Source organism: Bombyx mandarina, chromosome 22 (genome assembly GCF_030267445.1).
Source record: "Bombyx mandarina strain Sakado chromosome 22, ASM3026744v2".
Lineage (NCBI taxonomy): Eukaryota > Metazoa > Arthropoda > Insecta > Lepidoptera > Bombycidae > Bombyx > Bombyx mandarina.
In genome coordinates, this window is record NC_143228.1 from 393,326 (window position 1) to 412,741 (window position 19,416).

At 36.2% G+C, this 19,416-nt stretch overlaps 1 protein-coding gene across 3 annotated transcripts in view; it reads right to left on the reverse strand.

Moving 5' to 3' along the window:
• LOC114249363 (lachesin) overlaps nt 1-19,416 on the reverse strand; it is a 108,917-nt gene that overhangs the window by 13,461 nt on the left and 76,040 nt on the right. For 2 of the 3 annotated variants that reach the window (XM_089736722.1, XM_028182899.2), the window contains exons 6-9: nt 17,036-17,164; nt 8,437-8,611; nt 4,079-4,188; nt 1,642-1,704 (exon numbers count right to left, since the gene is read on the reverse strand). In XM_089736722.1, the coding sequence (XP_089592848.1) occupies nt 1,642-1,704; nt 4,079-4,188; nt 8,437-8,611; nt 17,036-17,164 (477 nt within the window). The remainder of the gene's footprint in view (nt 1-1,641; nt 1,705-4,078; nt 4,189-8,436; nt 8,612-17,035; nt 17,165-19,416) is intronic. The other variant, XM_089736721.1, reaches the window with a different exon arrangement.

Here is a 19,416-nt window from a genome sequence, read left to right on the forward strand (position 1 = left end):
GCGCCACAGCATCAATCCTATCTACGAGAAATCAAATCGTGCAATTATGCGTGGAGCATTTGTATCGATATATCTACGAGTACATAAATCGTGCGAGTAAGCGTGGAGCATTACAAGCACTTCAATATCATCGCTCACCTCCCATGTACAGCATTCCTATACTTATAACAATTTTGTATAAAGCTTCTCAATCTTTATTCTGTACTACATAAGTACCACAGTGTACGCCCACTACATAAGTACCACAGTGTACGCCCACTGCATAAGTACCACAGTGTACGCCCACTGCATAAGTACCACAGTGTACGTCCACTACATAAGTACCACAGTGTACGTCCACTACATAAGTACCACAGTGTACGTCCACTACATAAGTACCACAGTGTACGTCCACTACATAAGTACCACAGTGTACGTCCACTACATAAGTACCACAGTGTACGTCCACTACATAGTACCACAGTGTACGTCCACTACATAGTACCACAGTGTACGTCCACTACATAGTACCACAGTGTACGTCCACTACATAGTACCACAGTGTACGTCACAATATAAAACTACATAAAATAAGTTACTTTCAAAGTAACATAAAAAGGTACACAGATACCAATCTCAGAAACAGACATTCCATTGTTTCAGATGGACTCCAAGAACTCTCTGGTGATACACCATACATGGGCGGCTGGTGCAGAGCGCGCACCGCCTGTCAGTATGGCCGTGTCGGCGCAAATATGACTATTTACCTACTGATCATCAACTAATTACTCTGTGATAAGAAATTAATGTTAAACAGTTCCTTTTATTGTAATTTCAATACTTTAAAACGTGTTTGAAAAACGTGTAAACCCGCTCACGTGTTTGAAAAACGTGTAAACACGCTCACGGGTACGAAGCCCCATAAATACGGCCGTGCTGTCTAGCACTGATTGATTCGTGTCCGAGCCGTTGTACTGTACGGATATCTCTGTAACGTTGTTATGCTTCTCGTGCAATATACGAAGTTCTTGTGAAGTTCTCGTGAAGTTTTGTTTCGGAAACCCAAACATGAGTTATCGTCAACAAAGCAATAACCGTGACGTCAGCAATGCTGACGTCACACTTTTTAAAAACGTTCCATCTGTATCTCCCCCGACATACCGCAATGTTGAAAGGCAAATATTTTTAATAAAGTTACCGACTTTGATAATAAAATGAGCTTAGATTCCGTGGTACAAAAGTCAGAATCACTAATAACTTGACTAACGGGAAATCGAAGAACTATGTACTAAAGTGTATGCGAAGAGTTAGTGGTATTTCTATGCTACATTAAACTGTAATATGATCCTGCTATTATGGCATAATTAGGCAGTTTAGGGAGTTCGTATCATTTCTCCTAAGTAATGAAGTGCTCAATTTGTAGACTCAAGCGATTATTACGGTTAGGAATATCGGTTTGTACTATCAAATTGCACATTACAGATATGCTTAATTACTGGTTATAGGCTTGGCCGCCTATCCAAATGAGTTATGAGATAGAATCGTCGAAATCAGCGGTAAACAACGACGGCCGCCACTCACCCTCGTGCTTCACTTTTAAAGGTATTTCGAGTGGTAAAGGTCGGATATTGTAATCAGAATTACATAAAATTCAGTACTCACTTTCTTTGTTGGCATTGCTCTTCATTTCTGTGGCTTTTGGTGAAGACGATGGCATAGGAATTTCTGAAACAATCAAGGAATTTAGATTCGCGTTTTTTTTTATTGCTTAGATGTGTGGACGAGCTCACAGCCCACCTGGTGTTAAGTGGTTACTGGAGCCAATAGACATCTACAATGTAAATGCGCCACCCAGCTTGAGATATAAGTTCTAAGGTCTCAGTATAGTTAGAACGGCTACCCCAAACCGAAACGCATTACTGCTTCACGGCAGAAATAGGCGGGGTGGTGGTACCTACCCGTGCGGATTCACAAGAGGTTCTACCACTAATAAAGTTTCATTATCGAGTATGGAAAACGAGCACCGGGTAAAGTGGTAATTAACGCGTGCAAACAATGGTAGCATAGACAACACACAGCCGCGGCGTTTCCTACTGAATACTTTAAAGACTCGTTCGAAGTATAACATACCATAGCGCTCGGGAAATGCTGTGGAGGAGACCATGCCAGACTCTTAAGCAGGTAAACAATAACGGAACGGCGATGATGCGAATTAAGTTTTATACAGAAATACCTACTATATATTTTTTTTATTCCATTAATGGGTAAAGACAGAACAGCTAAGTGGCATTTCCTCTTCCGTTTGTCAAACGTTTTTATTGAATACATTAGTAGCCCTTGGTGAGTTTTAATGGAAAAAATAGAACATTTTTTTTATAAATGGTAATAACAAAACAAACGAGAAAATGTAAAACACAAAATGAATTCAAGCCTTCATTTAATATGTTAGTGAAATTGATTGAGTTTCGACAATTGACTGAAAATTTGTTTTATTTAATTTTCCACTTATACTAATTATTATATTTATTTAATCACTGAATCAAAGGGTTTACAATTTTTTTAGTTTCGTTATATGCACATTCTTAGTAGTCAATTTAGTCTCAGAAAGAACCGAGATGTAAATCTTGAAACTGTTTTGTAAATATTACATTAAGACCCCTGAAACCTTAAGCGAATGAATTTTCATAAGAACTTCTGTAGCCCGGTATAATTGGCTAATTCTAGACTTGAATGTTAATATTTGACACTGTCTGGAGCGAGCCCGAGGAATCGGTACTTGTTATTCCCTCCAGATCCGACCAATTTATTCCGAGACAAAGCGAGTAGTTAGTTAACTTTAGTTTTTAACCAATAGAAACTCTACTTAATTTTAAGCTATTGCATAGCTTCTATCGCGGGCCTTGAGCGCGGCTACTGAATCAAGAAATTCCGTAACGAAAATAACCTGACACCCCCACTACGCCTACTATGTAGCTCGCGTTCAACACATTCACACGTTGCCCTGGTGTAGTGCTTGTGAATAAGCGCGCGGCGTGACGTCGCACTGCATGAGCATCATGAAAAGTCTGTCCATCTCTCTCTCACGCGGTCTAGCTTATGAGTGTGAAGGGGACAGTTAACGTATTGCTTTTGTTAATGTTTATAAATATAGCGTGGTCTTATTTTTATTATTGTTTTAATATTAAATTATTATTGTCTAATTGTAATTGCATAAGTTGATAAAAAATGCTTTGCAATAGCTTTACCGCGGCAGTCCCTGAGTGCCACACGTCTTTTTTTTTCATGTTTAAACATTGAAGTATGCTTGTAATTTATGTTACAATTAAATTCGTTTGAAGTTCTACGGAATAAGTGAAAGTACCCGCGTTTGTCTAATTATAATTTCAGGATCTACGGGGCGTTGAGTGTTACCACTAAAGAAGATTTATATTGTGAGTATAACATGAACGTAGTCACACGTCCAAAGACATAACTTAGGATTAATTTGGCATCCTGTTCATCTGTTCCAGCTCGTACGGTAGAAGAGCTTTTCTATAATTGAATATGCAATTTCGAAAAGGGCACATGTCGCATTTTTTGTCAAATACGTTCAATTGAATTGATGATTTCATCTCATTATGATCGTTTGTATTCACGTTGTGATTTCAATGACCTTCGGTTTCCAGCTAACATCAGATAGGCCTGTAACTTCTGCAGACCTATATCATAGAAACAAATATATATTACAAAACCAAAAAATAACAAAAGCAAGAAAACAATTAAAGTTAAATCGTTTTTTTTTACCACAAAAGTTAAATAAGTTGTCGTTTTGATAAGTTGAAATTCTTTAAGGCCGTCAACATGATGCTTAGGTGACAGGCGCTCCGAGCGGTCATTCAACTCCGTCTTACATGTAGTGCAGTAAATAATAAAATTTTACGAGCGTGTTGATCTTTTATATAAGTAAGTTATCTTAGTAACTGTCACTTGAGTCCTAATTCGGGAGTGGTCCACACGCCCCTCGATTGAGTAGAATGAATGGACACAGCACGCTCCTTGGAAAACAGAAATAGATAAGCAAATACAACTATTGATTTTAGATCTATTAATACACACTTACCGTAGAGCCTTATAGAACCTTCAGTCTCTCCTAATGAGTTCTTCGATATGCACCTGTAGTTGCCAAAGTCGCCGAGCTGCAGACTCCGCACTGTTAGCTTCATGTGGGCCCTGGGGATGATGCGTTAATTGTTTTTTTATCAGAAAAACATCACAGCTGATGCGATGTTAAGCTTTTACCCATATACTTTACAGCGTGACATTACGATGCTTGATCCTTCAAGCGGCAAAACATCACAATTTCAGTTTACAATACCGAAATTCTTATTTAATTTTATTTATTTATTATTATTACATCTGTCTGAAATACCCGGCACAGTACGTTTTAACTTTGTACAATATTATGACTACCAGATTATAACATATAGATCATTAGAAAATATACTCGCAATAGTCTTGGGAGACATTATGACAGTTGTTATTAAAATTAATCTGTAAATGTCTGTCTTTGTGTAATTTGTCTATCTAATTTGTATGACTTCTCTCAAATCTAAGACATTTAAAATCCTTTTTATATTACAATGCTGTTAAGATCGATGATGAAAAAATGGCTGAAGTTCGAGTAAACTCCGGCTGCATATCTGTTTATTCCAGATACACTCTGATCGTGTGAGGTCTTCGGTCCAAATTATTTCGCAGCCCTGGATTTAACCAATCTTTTTTAGCTGTGCTTTCTCGTGGCATTTTTGCATAAACCATACTTACGATAGAAGTATGTACCTATATGCTTCCACGGCATTTTTTGCATAAAACATACTTACAATAAAAGTATATGCTTCCACTTGTAATTGCATGTAACATCGACAATACCTAATAATTAAAATAATAATAAGATTCGTTCGTATTTCATTAAATGTAAATTTTCTAATAAACCAATTTCCCGCACTAGAATCGTGATAGAACGTTTATTTTCCTAATCTATTAATAACGTACCCAAGATCGGCAGTTGGACGATAATTTCGGTTCATCAATTACAGAGGACCGACGATTGGGACTAATCGGATGGAACTGAGAGGGCGTGTTACTGTATACAAAAGGACAGTAAAGAAAGTTAAAATAAAATATTTTTTGTTAAGCCTAGTTAGTTCTAGTCAGGCTCGGAGGCTCTTGTGAATTATGCATTATGATAGCCAAGTTCAACCTGCCTCGCTGGTAGCTAAGCCAGAAAATACAATTCACTGATCCCGGCCAATGTAGGTTACTGTAATTAACAAGATAGTGCTTATTTATGAGCCGTCAGTAGCATATTCTTATAAACGACATTAAGAACTTTAGTGATTTAATTTAAGTGTAAGTTTAATACTTCAGTAATCTATGGGAGAGGCCTAAGTTTAAGGCTATAAATTTGTTCTTGACAATACAGACTAAGGGATGACATAATATCAACTTTATCAGTTTTTATAATCTAAATTTAAAGACATCGATGCAGGTCAAGGAATCTTCTACAATATTCAAGCCTTTTCAATCAATCTTCAATACAATAGCAATAAAAGTTGCACTACGGTATCAGTTCTATACAGTGTTCTATAAAAGGGATCACTTGACGCTGATTTACCTCAACGCGCTCAGCGAACAATTGACTGTTTGTTGTTTACTGGTTTGATATTTATGTAGCAAAGGGAAACTTCCATATTTGTTTGATTATGTTTATTGATATAAGCAACGTTAGGAAAGTTTCATATTGTATATTTTTTAACTAATTTAGCTGAAATCTAGCTAGACTTTCGTGCTTGAAGTGGATTTTCTCATTGATTATTGACCACTTTAAAAAAGATATCGACGAGATTCCAAGTCGGATTAATAAAAAAAACTAACTTGTGACCGTCTAATGTATAAAACTTAACATTTATATTTGTTCATATTTACATAAGAACATATTTTATGCCTGTTCCTAATTTGTCTAGATAAGATATTTTTTCTTACTTATAAGTAAATAGGACCTCTGTTTTATCGCCGAACCATCAGCTTCTTTATTAATGGTAGTTTATTCAAAATAAATATAAATTGCCACGTTCAATCATTGCTCAAACAATGAATGTAAAATATCTGTACACTACCTAAGGGACAACAACCACTTTTCACCTTCACTTCTTTTTTTTTTCATTGGTAATAAATAGAAAAAACATTGAAACAGAAAGCCTGTATTGTTTTTAATTATATAAAAACAGTTCAAAATATTTATAATAGTTTGAAATACTGATTACAGATGAGTCTTGCGGTGATTTAAGCTTACGGAAAAAAGCCGTATAACTCACCTAACTTATGTATACCGAAGCCGGAAGAAATTTCAAAATTATAAGACGTTGTAGCTGCTTACGTACACAACTAGTTTAAAGTCAAACTGACTAAAACAGGTTAGCTTAATATTAGTATAAGGTCTTCGTCTATTGCAGCTAAGGAAATTTATACGAGGGAGGAGTTTTACAATGCCCCTAACATTAACAATGGTAACAAGCGATAGTAAAGCATTTTGTTAACGAAAATTAAAAATAACAAAATATGCATGGTATTTCATGATTAAAGGATATATTATTTAAATAACACATTCTTCCTACCAAACCGGAAGGGTATAAATTAATAGCTTTTCAAGACAATAAGATCAAAATTTAAGTTTAATTAATTTCCGTTTGAAAGGATCAGATTGTGCGATCCTTCACGGATTACTTGATCATAGTGTCGGGGAGCGTGGATACAATTAATCCTATTTGATACGATAGTTGGTATAAAAAAATTGTAGCACTAAGTCTATTATATGTAACTGTAACTGACCTTTCGGTCTATTGATTTCTAAGTCATTTTTGATTAATTCATACACAGGCTTAAAATAATGCTCCATGAGCTTTGGCTTCATGTTTATTTTTAAGTAGCGTAGAATAAAAGATGTCCATTGATCTGGTATAATTGGGAATAATGGAGCATTGATCAGGTACTGGAAACAACGGACATCGAATCCTGAATGACGATCAAGTCTCAATTATTTCTAGAGAGTAATTGTATAATATAATAATAATCGGAATAATCATAAGCGGTGTATTTGTGCTCAACTTCTTCCTGTCATTAGTACAAATTATCCGTCTTCACTAATAGTGTAATCCTATGTCCTAACTAATAGATAGGGTACTAAGACGAAGAAAAAGAGAAGTTAACTTAAAGTTTAGTAATAGAATAAATGCATGAGGACTCCGGATGAGTAGATCTTATTACTGCGTGGACTCAACACGTTATACCAACAATCTATTACTAAGGTGACACGGCTTGTATCTACAATGTCGATTGGCTCCAAATCTTTGGAGCCCAAAATATTCTCTACCGATCAACCAAGGCAATGCAGTGGAAGTCATAGTAAGTAAATTTAGTTTACATACACAAAACGAATGTCCACACAAAATTATCTACAAATACAAAATTAAATACATTCACTTAAACAAATCATGGTCACTTACAAATTAATAATATCAGTATTGTTACGCCGGTAAGAGTAACGCCATCTATCGCCGAATAGCAGAAACGAATATCAAACGAACTAGTAACACCGAGAACGCTCGAGAAGTACAACGCCATCTATTGTCAGATAGCGGAAACACATATCGAAGCTACTCGACTTGCCCAGAATGTTCTCGATAAATTTAGGGATGTCGTATCAACTATAAAAGCGTTGCAGAGATGGCACGAGTCAGTTATATATCGGATCTATTCGAAGCGAAACAGCGAACGGATCACCTAAAGCGAAACGGAAGAAGTGAATTGAGATTTTTCAATTATTCGTTAAGTGTTTTAAGTGTTAATACAATATTAATTTGTAAGTACAAATTAATATTGTATTAGATTTTAGAATTTAGACGGTAGAATTTTTATTTATCTCGCATCCCAGCACGCAACAGTATTTAATTTGTGCAAATCTTCTAATATTATAAAGAGGAAAGATTTGTTTGTTTGTTTGTATTGAATAGGCTCCGAAACTACTGAACCGATTTTAAAAATTCTATCACTATTTGGAAGCTACACTATTTCCGAGTGACATAGGCTATAATTTTTTTTGAAAAAAATTAGGGATCCTTACTAAAACTCCAATAATGTAACCCAAGGTGTAAAAAAATTGCCTAAAATATTCTTTACATCGCGTGCCCTGCGAAAACTATTGATGATAGAATAAAATAATGTACTACGACCTTGCAGAACACATTATTACTTACAAAAAGTGTTGCAACAGCATACGTCTAACAATTATAGTTAGCTATTATAATAAGTGTTCTTTTATTTAAAAAATAAAACAACGTCAAATATCATTGAAATTTTTGTTGACCCGAGCGGAGCCGGAGCGGGACGCTAGTTATTTAAGAAAATTAATTTTTAATTTACCTGTACGAATTTTCTTCAGTATTGATCGCGTACTTCTTAGTCGGCAGCACCATTACGTTATCATAGACCCAGTAGGAGATGGCGCGGGGGTGGGCCTCCGTGTGGCAATCCACCGTCACGTCGGTGCCAGCCGGAGCACCCACTAGTTGATTCGGTACCCAGATCATGGGTGAAACTGGAACAAAAATTGAAATTAAACAAAAAGAAAATACATTTAATCTCGCATTTGTGGTATACTTATAACATCTGGATGTTAAATTTTAAATAATTTAAAGTTTTGCGATCATGAAAAACTGGTATTACTGTTTATGTACGAAATAACGTATGGATATATGAGTATATTAGAGGAAGTGTGACAGTACCAGTGATTAACAAATTAAAGAGCGGACGGTTAGCGTGGTATGGACATGTGATGCGTAGAAAGAAGATGCGTGTGACTAGGAGATATATGGAAATGGTACTGCAAGGTAGCGGGGGAAGAGGTCGACCGAAGAAGACATAGATGGAGTGTGTGAATGACGATATGAAAGAGAGAGGAGCTAGTGTTGGAATGACGGCTGATAGAAGACAATGGAATAGAAAAAATTGCCGTGCCCACCCCGCCTAGTCGGATAAGGTGGAGAAAAAGAGTAAAAAGAGTACGAAAGAACGTATTGTAAAGTACATATAGGGTTTGAAGGGTGATTTTTTTTTTTATTGCTCTTATGGACAGACGAGATTACGGCCTATCTGATGGCGAGTAGTTACCGTCACTCATGGACGTGCAATGCCCATGAGTGGCACGTTCTATATCTATATATTGGCATTGATGATAATTTGCATTAGATGCCTTCAGCTCTAATACTAGGAGCAGGCTTAGGGACCCCGGTAACCGTACTCGTCGAACTCGACAAAGAGGTCGACGTGCAACCTAACCCATGCATCAGCCCGCTGAGTTTCTCGCTGGATCTTTTCAGCGGGTCGCGATTCCGATCCGATGGTAGATTCATTCGCGAAACAATTGCTCTTGAGTTGTTAGGTCTCCTTCGGAGGTACTCGAGCAGTTGTTAGCTAATCCCGCCCCTCTTGGCAAAGCCTTTGCTCGCCCACCTGTCCTGGTGAAACTGGAAAGGCCTTCGGGTCACCAGTAAACATTCAATCATAAAAAAAAAAATTGCATCATGTAGGTTGAGAGCTCAGTTTTCAGTCTATGGAAGAAATAAAAAGTCTCATGATAACTCATTTCTAATAATATATTATTTTGACTAGCAACGCAAAATATTTATAAACAACTATTTTTCAGTTAACAGATAAAAGCAATTCCTAGGACTTAATACGACATGAACAAAAAATAATTACAATTGAAAAATAATTAGATTCAATTATAATTTAGTCAATACATTTACATACATTGTTATTGTAATATATCTGAATATTTTTAATTTAGTCCTAATATTAATTTAATTTTAAACAATTTTTATGTTAAGTACGAAATAAAATTTGAAAGTAGGTATTTAGATTTCCTCACCAAGTGTTCTATTTTCGATGGCGGTACGTCAATTAAAATGTCGAAATTCGATATCTAAAATAGCCTTTTAAACTTCTTTAAGCTAAATGAGATGAAAAGAAAAATAGCACACTAAAAATAAACAAGAAAAATTCAAAGAAAGAAAGATTTATAAGATAAATATCGAAAATTCAAACTTATATTTTGTCGGAGAATATCAGTAAAGCTACCAATATTAATCGAGCGTTCAACTCTTTTAAAATGACGACCATTTACTGGAATTGATGCGATACGACAGAAATAGTATTTGGATTAGTAAAGGGTTTTTTATGTTAGTCAATATCAAGATTCAGCAAAATAATGAGGCTTCTTCTTAGTGATAGATGAAAATCGTCAATCACAATCGCAAATTACTGATGAAGAACGATTCGAAGTCAATTTATCTTTCTTTTAACGTGGAAACGAATGCACGATTTTTTTTTATTGCCTTTGTATGCAGACGAGCGTTCGGCCCACCTGATGGTAAGTGGTTACCGTCGCCCATGGACTTCAGCAATGCCAGGAGCAGAGCCAAGCCACTGCCTACCGTTAAGTACTCTTCATAAGCCTCGTTTGCAAAAATGTTCTCTGGAAGCGCACTGTGGATGAACGCAGTGGCTCCAGGTAGTATGGATGAACTCTACTCCGGTGGCGGGCTGTGCGATAATAAAAACGAGATGCCGGTATCAATGGAGGAGGAATCAATTGAGGTATCAATATGAATTTGGAAGTTCATTAATAAAAAATATCCAATTTCTTCAAATGACGCATCCATTACTATTAGAGACTAGATCTTTTTAAGGATTTGCGAATGGAATGATCTGGAGTGAAGAAAGGCCCGTTTGTTGATAGGTGAAAGTTATTTGTAAGAGCCGTACCGATCAAAGCTATCTGAGCCCGTCATGTCGGAGTAGAATAGTCATAGCGATGCGGCCACTGCCTTAAGCTGTAAGAATACGTAACAACGGATTCAGTTTCCCAGAACGATATTAAGTAATTTGAAAAGTAATTTAAGTACATGATGAGTTTTATTATGTTGTAACTCACGTCACAAAATGGGTAGAAATGCAATAATCTACTTGGAACATGCCCCTCGGCGAGTGTATAAATTGTTCACTTTAAATTAGTATTTCTGTACTAAAAGTTTTTTGTGGGCAATTTATGAAGTGGATAAGTTATTTATTATTTTTAGAATAGGTATACGGACCGACGATAAGTGTTTATCATAGCTTGGACATCAGAAGTACCAGGAGTATAGTTGAGTCGCTTTTTGCCGTCAAGGACTCCTTTTAAACATTGTTAGATGGTGGATATGTCATTACGTTTAGAAGACACCGCGACAGGGTTTCAATTTCAGAGCCGGATAAGATGTAGCAAATTACCTTTGAACACACGGAGATTGAGTGCGAAATTTCCAGCATAAACTGATTAGACAAAAAGGATTTACAGATTGATCGTGAATAATTACTCGGGGCTAGTACCTACTACCCTTGGAACATTTCTACTAAACTCTTAAATTACAAGATATTTTTTTATTTTTTTATTGCTTAGTTAGGTGGAAGAGCTCACAACCTGGTGTTAAGTGGTTACTGGAGCCCATTAACATCTACAACGTAAATGCGCCACCCACCTTGAGATATAAGTTCTAAGATATCAGTATAGTTACAACGGCTGCCCCACTCTTCAAACCGAAACGCATTACTGCTTCACGGCAGAAATAGGCAGGGCCAATAATTATATAGTAAGTAGTAGTGTATATTAAGTATATAGTAAGTTATATACTATAAGGCTTATTTGTTAATACGATTTTTGTTCACGTAAAATTGAAAAGCAAATCTATTAATTTTACTGTATCTTATCAATCATAAGAGCGACCCAGGGAAACGAACGAGCAATTTATAAACTTCGTATGATGATGGATCGAGCCGAACTTCCCCGAGCTCATCCGAGCATCTCCGACGATTTTTCACGCAACGACGATAATAAAATCCACACCCAAGAACGTAATTCAAATTTCTGAGAGTTTATGATGGCAATTTTCACAAGGAATATTACTTCAACAGTGCGCGATACGTTTTAATATTCTATGACTTTTTAAAATATTTATATAAAGTTGGAATTTTTACGTTCGCGCGACTTCATTATGGAGCAGGAGATAAAGCGCTCGCGTCGTAAATTGAACTTAGAATCACTCGTTTATAATTTATCAACCGTGCGGGACGTGTGAATAATTTAAAATTAGTATTATATCTATTACAATGAAACGGTCGTATATGTAAATTTTATGGCACTAAATTTGATTGAAGTTCAGGAAGCTGTGTCTGAAGAAGCTTAAGACGTATCTGCCATCCTTAAAATCATTCGATGGTTTGGTAATGAGTGGTAATCGAAGCTATCACTAGTCGATGAAGATAGAACTTTAACAGATCGTCGGAGTAGCAGAGTCATCAGGTCATAAAATAGTCAAAAACGACTGGTCAAATCGTGATGAATCTTAAATGGAACCACGTGAGAAGCACCAGCTCTTCATTAATCAAAACTTTCTCTCTTAGAAAAAGGTTCTGAGCTACACATAAAAAAGTTCTTGAGAAGAGGTATTTGAAAAATCCCACCTTTTTTTACGTCGGTTAAAATTAAAAAAATATTGTTTCCAAGCTATCCGCCAATTTCTTAGGGGAAAATAAAACATAATTTCATCTTTGATTTACATACATTTTACAAAAATAATACTGGGTTTAAAATAGTAAAATATTACATGTATATTTCAACAAAATCTCCGGTTTTACGTAAACATAGCAAGTTTCCTTTAGATAACGTTGATTGTCTGCAATGGAAATCTTCGGAGGGTGCAGCCCTGCGGAAAAATATTATCTTTCAATTACCGTGGACATAGCCATTTATTTAGTCAGCTGCGAACGGTAACACTGGTATTGTAAAATTGAAAACATTTCCCTTCGTCATAAACATGTTTTTTGGATAAAGAATATCAAGTTAGGTTTGATTCATGAAAGCTAGCGATATGTTGACTCGCGTGGACATGTAAAACTAGTGAAAGTCTCATACATGTAGCCACCCGTATTAAAACATAATGGTGGTGAATGGTGGTAAGGTTGGTGTGTCGCGTTTCCGACCCTGCATGCTGATGCTGCTTCAGCGTAGTATTCCAGAAAGCTAACTATACCACCTGAGGCACGTCCTTAGGAACCTGGTAGGAGATTATGCTCCAGTCTTCACGGCAGAAATAGGCAACGTGGTGGTACTTACCCGCAAGGACTCACAAGTAAGTAGTTTGACGCAGTTCTACCTTAGAAATTTAAGAAATAATGTCTATAATATTTTTATAATATAGAGGAGTCTTTAATAAATTTTCGTAAGATCGGTATATGAGATTTGTACTAATAATTACTACCAATAATATTTATTTCAAAGTACCAAATGTATAGTAGAACGAATATCATCTACTGCGTTAATCAATACTTACTAAAACAGTAAAACGCACAAGGAAACATTTACGAAAACCTTCTAAAACATCGAAATAATATATTTTATTTTATTTCGTCTTTTCAGTATTTCCTGATTTGTTAATTAAGAAGGGAAAATATTTACTGTAAATTTGTACCGGTTTGATGAACAGGAAATTTGAGATTAAAAAAAAAGTATTTTGTTTCATTGTGAAAATTTTTTTTTTAAGTTATACTTCTTTAGACGCGTTGTGAAAAATTGATGAGAGTGAAATTTTACGATGCGCGCGCACCGTGACACAAAATTAACAGAATGAAGTTGCCCACTAAATCGCTCATTACAATACGACCGACGTAACTTGGCGAGTCTGAATATAGCCGCAGGTGAACTTTCCGAACCGTACCGAGATTTACCGAATTTATACGATGTCAAGAAAAGGGATGTCCAATTTGCGTGTTTGAGGATGTTGTTTAATCGATTTTTTTCCAAATTGATTAAAATTTAAATAAATAAAAAAGAAATTTAATAAAAATAAAGTTTTTTTTTAATTTATTTCTTAGATGGGTGGACGAGCTCACAGTCCACCTGATGTTAAGAGATTACTGGAGCCCATAGACATACTGTTGGGAGTTCTACTCTTGAAGTTGTTGACGAATATATATACCTAGGACAGGCAGTCCGATTAGGTAGGTCCAACTTTGAGAGAGAGGTCAGTAGACGGATCCAACTCGGCTGGGCAGCGTTCGGTAAACTGCACAACGTCTTCTCGTCCAAAATACCTCAGTGCCTTAAGACAAAGGCGTACAACCAATGTGTGTTACTAGTGATGACTTACGGCTCGGAGACGTGGTGCTTCACTAGGGATCTTTTTAGAAGGCTCAAAGTCGCGCATCGAGCTATGGAGAGGGCTATGCTCGGCATTTCTCTACGTGATCGAATCCGAAATGAGGAGATCCGTAGAAGAACGAAGGTTGCTGACATAGCCCGTAGAATTAGTGAACTGAAGTGGCAATGGGCCGGCCACATAGCACGAAGAGAGGACGGTCGATGGGGCAGAAAGATCCTGGAGTGGCGACCACGTACTGGCAAGCGCAGTGTGGGACGGCCACCTACTAGATGGACCGACGACCTAGTAAAAAGCGCTGGGTCTCGTTGGATGCAGGTGGCGATGGACCGGTCGCACTGGAAATCTATTGGAGAGGCCTATGTTCAGCAGTGGACGGCGATAGGCTGAAATGATGATGATGATGATAGACATCTACAGCGTAAATGCGCCACCTACCTTGAGATATAAGTTCTAAGGTCTCAGTATAGTTACAACGGCTGCCCCACCCTTCAAACCGAAACGCATTGCTATGTATGTACTGCATGTACTAATGTATGTATGTTTTTTATGAATAATCTTATTTAAAATCGTGAGCTGAATGAGGCCAAATAAATAATACCACTGTCACACTATTTTTACATTATTTTATTTGTATTTTTTTCGTAAAAACTGAACTTCTTTGAAATTCATGGAGAATGGATTGCTATATACGATACGTTAAAGCTACGTTCGTACTTTTAGTTAAAAAATAATTCGAAAACAATTTTATAACGAATTCTATGAATCGAGTAAGAAATTTCTATTACATTTAATTAACAAGTATACCAAACCACACCAAAGCAAAACTACAAGAGCAACAGTAACAGCAACAGAACGTAAGGATTTTGTAAAATTTTCAAGATAGTTGTATTATTTTTAAAGTCACTTTATTTGTATAGTATTCGTTGATGATACGCTTTATATTTTGTAGTCAGTCATTAACTTATCCAGCATTGTAAAATAATTAGAATATAACATTGACTAAATTAAAATTAATACAATTATCAGATTACCACGTAGTAATACTGTTGGTGGAAGCAAAGACTGTCGTAGGGATGAGGTACGTTAGGACAAGGGGAGGAAATGGGCACGGTGGGGAAGAAGGGAGTGGCAGATAAGGAAGTCAGGGGAGAAAAACGAGAAAGAGAGGGTACTCTGTAGTGAGTGCTAATTTTATAAATTTGAATAATGGAATTACGAAGAATACAGTACGGATTTAAGTAAACTACTGCAGTTTGTGTTTTATTTCCTGTCTGGTGGAAGCGTAGTTTATAAGTAGTCACAGCCTATCTGTTCATCACTGGTAACCACGACTTCCTACTAGCAGCACATCGATGGTAAATATATTTATGCTAAAAAGAATATAATAATTGTGCTAAGAACAAAACGAAATCTCTGTATGAACCACTCTCTGAGATCGCACTCGAGCAAACCGCGTAGACAGAAATTGAATAGTCGATAAAACATTATTAAATTAACAGCTCAATTTAGCTAACTGTGTTTGGTTAATCAAACATTGGTGCTGATCTTCCGAACAAAGGCTCTATGGTTCAATGAACCGCAGTTGACCCGGATCAAGATTAATAAAGCTCGTATAGATATACATAATCATATTATTATTATTTACTTCTCTGAATGTGTAATAGAAAGTCCTAAAATTAGTGTAATAATTTATATCTCTCGACATTAAAACTCAAATTGAACATTCCAAATTTTACATTAGTTTATTTCAGTACTCATAGAGAAGTTTAACCCCTTAGGAATAGGGTAAAGAAACTAATTCACATAAAATGCTATATATTTTTCGAATGTAATTAGATTAAAAAAACCGACTAGCTTACACAATTATTTTACTTGTTCAAGAGTCTGCAGCAGAAATGTAATAAAAATTTAATTTATTTCAATTTAAATGTCATGATAGCACGCTTTGCTGAATGTCTAATATTTAATGTTATCTCCTAAAGCCGCAGCCGAGACTTAATGTGAACCAACATGTGATATCAATGAATTAGTATTTTGTCACTGGTGAAAGATAGCAGTATTTAGGTAGTACTACTTACTTAACAGGAACAGGTTGCAGTATACACAATATATACAACAACTTTTGCTACGATAAGAAAGGCAATAATTATTCCAAGTCAAAATAGATTAGGCGTTGTCTTACGACAGCTCAAATGTCGTTCAAACTCTTATAAAAAATCCAGGTTAACAGTATTTATGTCCCTTCTTTATTAGGTAAGTTTAGGAACACACAAAAATTTACAGGTAAATGCCAAAATGAAAAATCTATGAATCTATTTTTTTTTATTGCTTAGATGAATGGACGAGCTCACAGCCCATCTGGTGTTGAGTGGTTACTGGAGCCTATATACATCTACAACGTAAATGCGCCACCCACCTTGAGATATCAGTTCTAAGGTCTCAAGTATAGTTACAACGGCTGCCCTACCCTTCAAACCGAAACGCATTACTGCTTCACGGTTGAAATAGGCAGGGTGGTGGTACCTAACCGCGCGAACTCACAAGAGGTCCTACCACCAATAAAGAAACGCGCAGTAGAAAATATTTAAAATTTCACAGTAAGTTATTCTTAATACGAATATATATGGTTGATAAGAATACGGAAAGGAAAAGCTTGAAAAACAGAGGAGTCAGAATCGAAGTTTGCATAAATTTGATACTTACATTTTACATTTCCACCTAACTATTCGCAAAACGATGAAATATAAAGTATCACAATTACTTACACTCAACGTCCACAATAATCCTTTTGGAGACAGACGGAGGCACAGCGTTTGTAGCAATGCAGAGGTACGCGCCCATCTCCGTGCGACTTATGCGTTGAAGATTCAGCATTTCACCTTCGTACACTGTCACTAGAACAAACGGCAGTGTATTAGGGACATTTTGAGGATTTCTATTCAGTAAAATACGGTACCAAGCGTAATTACTGAGTTTACAAGTAGTTTGGGATCTCATATGGCGTGAGCTCATATTTTGACCGTGACTAACAAACCTCATACAGCATTAACTGGCGGATTTAGACAATTAAGATTGAAAGATTTTTTTATTTTTGTGTTAACCCTAAACCGTACAAGGAATAAAACAATTACATTTACCAAACCAATTACCTTAATTTGCTTTGTTTAGTCTTTCATACATAGATGGGTGACATTTAATTCGGGATTTTCATGCACCTTCTACAATCAGAGCTCTGGATCTGTTTTTTACTTTATTGCTTCGATAGGTAGGTGAGGTCATGGCCCACCTGGTATTAAATAGTTACCGGAGCTTATAGACATCACAAGGTAGATTCCATCATATGCCTTGAGATATAAGATCGAAGTTTCATATTGTTCAAAGGTTTTCCAACTCTTCACGATGTATGTATGACTGGTTCGCGACAGAAATAGGTATATTGGGACTAATTATTAAAATTTATAAATAAATTTTGAGCATTATATTTTTTACACGAACTCATATTCGCATTTTCCTAAAAAAATAGTATCTACTTGTACCGGCAAAGTCACATCTTTAGATACGAGTGTCATGTAGAATCTTGAATAAATATAAGTAAAATGTCTCACGTCACAATACGTTAAAATTACTAAATCACTAAACTAAAGTACTAAATTAATACAATAAATTAAAACACATCTTCATATTGCTAAAGCTGATATTGTTATAAAGCATGATCAAATGATAAATATAATTATGTATATATTATTACCTATGTATGTTATATACGCCCTGCCCACAAGTAGCTTACCATAAATACTTAAATATGTAAAACAGGTACTGTACAGCTAAATTCTTCTTTGTACCAAAAAACAAATCGAGTTACAATCTCTATTTCGATCCTTTTCGCCAGTAGGGTCTCAGTTTCAAATTCGATCACAATCGGGCTCTCTCCAATTACTGTTTCAAATTCCTGAAATTTTAAAGGAGCGTTGCTGGTTGAAATTAAAAATTCGACTGCCGTCCGTTTTGGGTCGACATCGAGTGCCCAAATGAGTTTTCCCGTATTTACAATTAGGTGGCGTTCCGTTGCCGACACGAATCTACAATGAATATAATGAGAGCCCCCTACTGAATACATTTACCGGGCGTTTACCGTTTAGATTCGGACCGTGAAATAATCTCACTGAAAAACTATACAGTGGTTTTAAAGTTTTGCCATTAATCAGCATCATTAAAATCAAACCATAGACATCCATTGATGAACACGGGCCTCCAACAAGGTTCGCCATAGTAATATTTTTATCTTATTTTTCTTTCTTTTTTCTCTACATTATCCTCCACTAGTTGGGGTCGGTACAGCTAATTTTTCTCTTTCATTCTCTTCCTTCAGCCGTCATCTCAACACTCGCTCCTCTCTCTCTCTCATATCGTCATTCACACACTCCATCCATGTCTTCTTCGGTCGACCTCTTCCCCCTCTACCTTGCAGTACCATTTCCATACATCTCCTAGTCACATGCATCTTCTCTCTATGCATCACATGTCTATACCACGCTAAACGTCCGCTTTTTAATTTTTTAATAACCGGGGATACTTTCACACTTCCTCTGATATACTCATTATTACTATTGTCTAAGTCTATCTATTTGTTTATCTAAATTGTAGTGTAAATGTTTATGAAAATTAAATGCAAATCATAGACAGAAAAAACGGATGCTGTAAAAGAAACACCAAAAGACCCCCCTTGTGGCATGTTGCAATTATAGATGTAGGTATGGAGATAAAACCCACGGAGATTGATGTCAGACAGGCAGCCAGTTGTAAAATACATGCCAAATCCCAATACAGCACAGCAGAAAAAAGGAATACAGCAGACAGCAGAAAAAAGGAAATGCTGCGCTGACCCTACGTGATGTTGGTTACGTGCATTAAGAAGAGAAATAACATTGGATCGAAGCGCATAACTATATACCCGATTAGTCACGCTGCCAGCGTGGGTTAGAACAAATATTTGTGGTTAAATTGGACCTTATAAAGAAAATATTGTGCTTTGTTCGAGAAAAGTATTGTACCTTATTATTTTTATATTATATTATTTTAAGGGACCAGACATTCCGCTTAACTTAATTTAGCCTCATTAAAACAAAATTACACGACCCTGATAAAA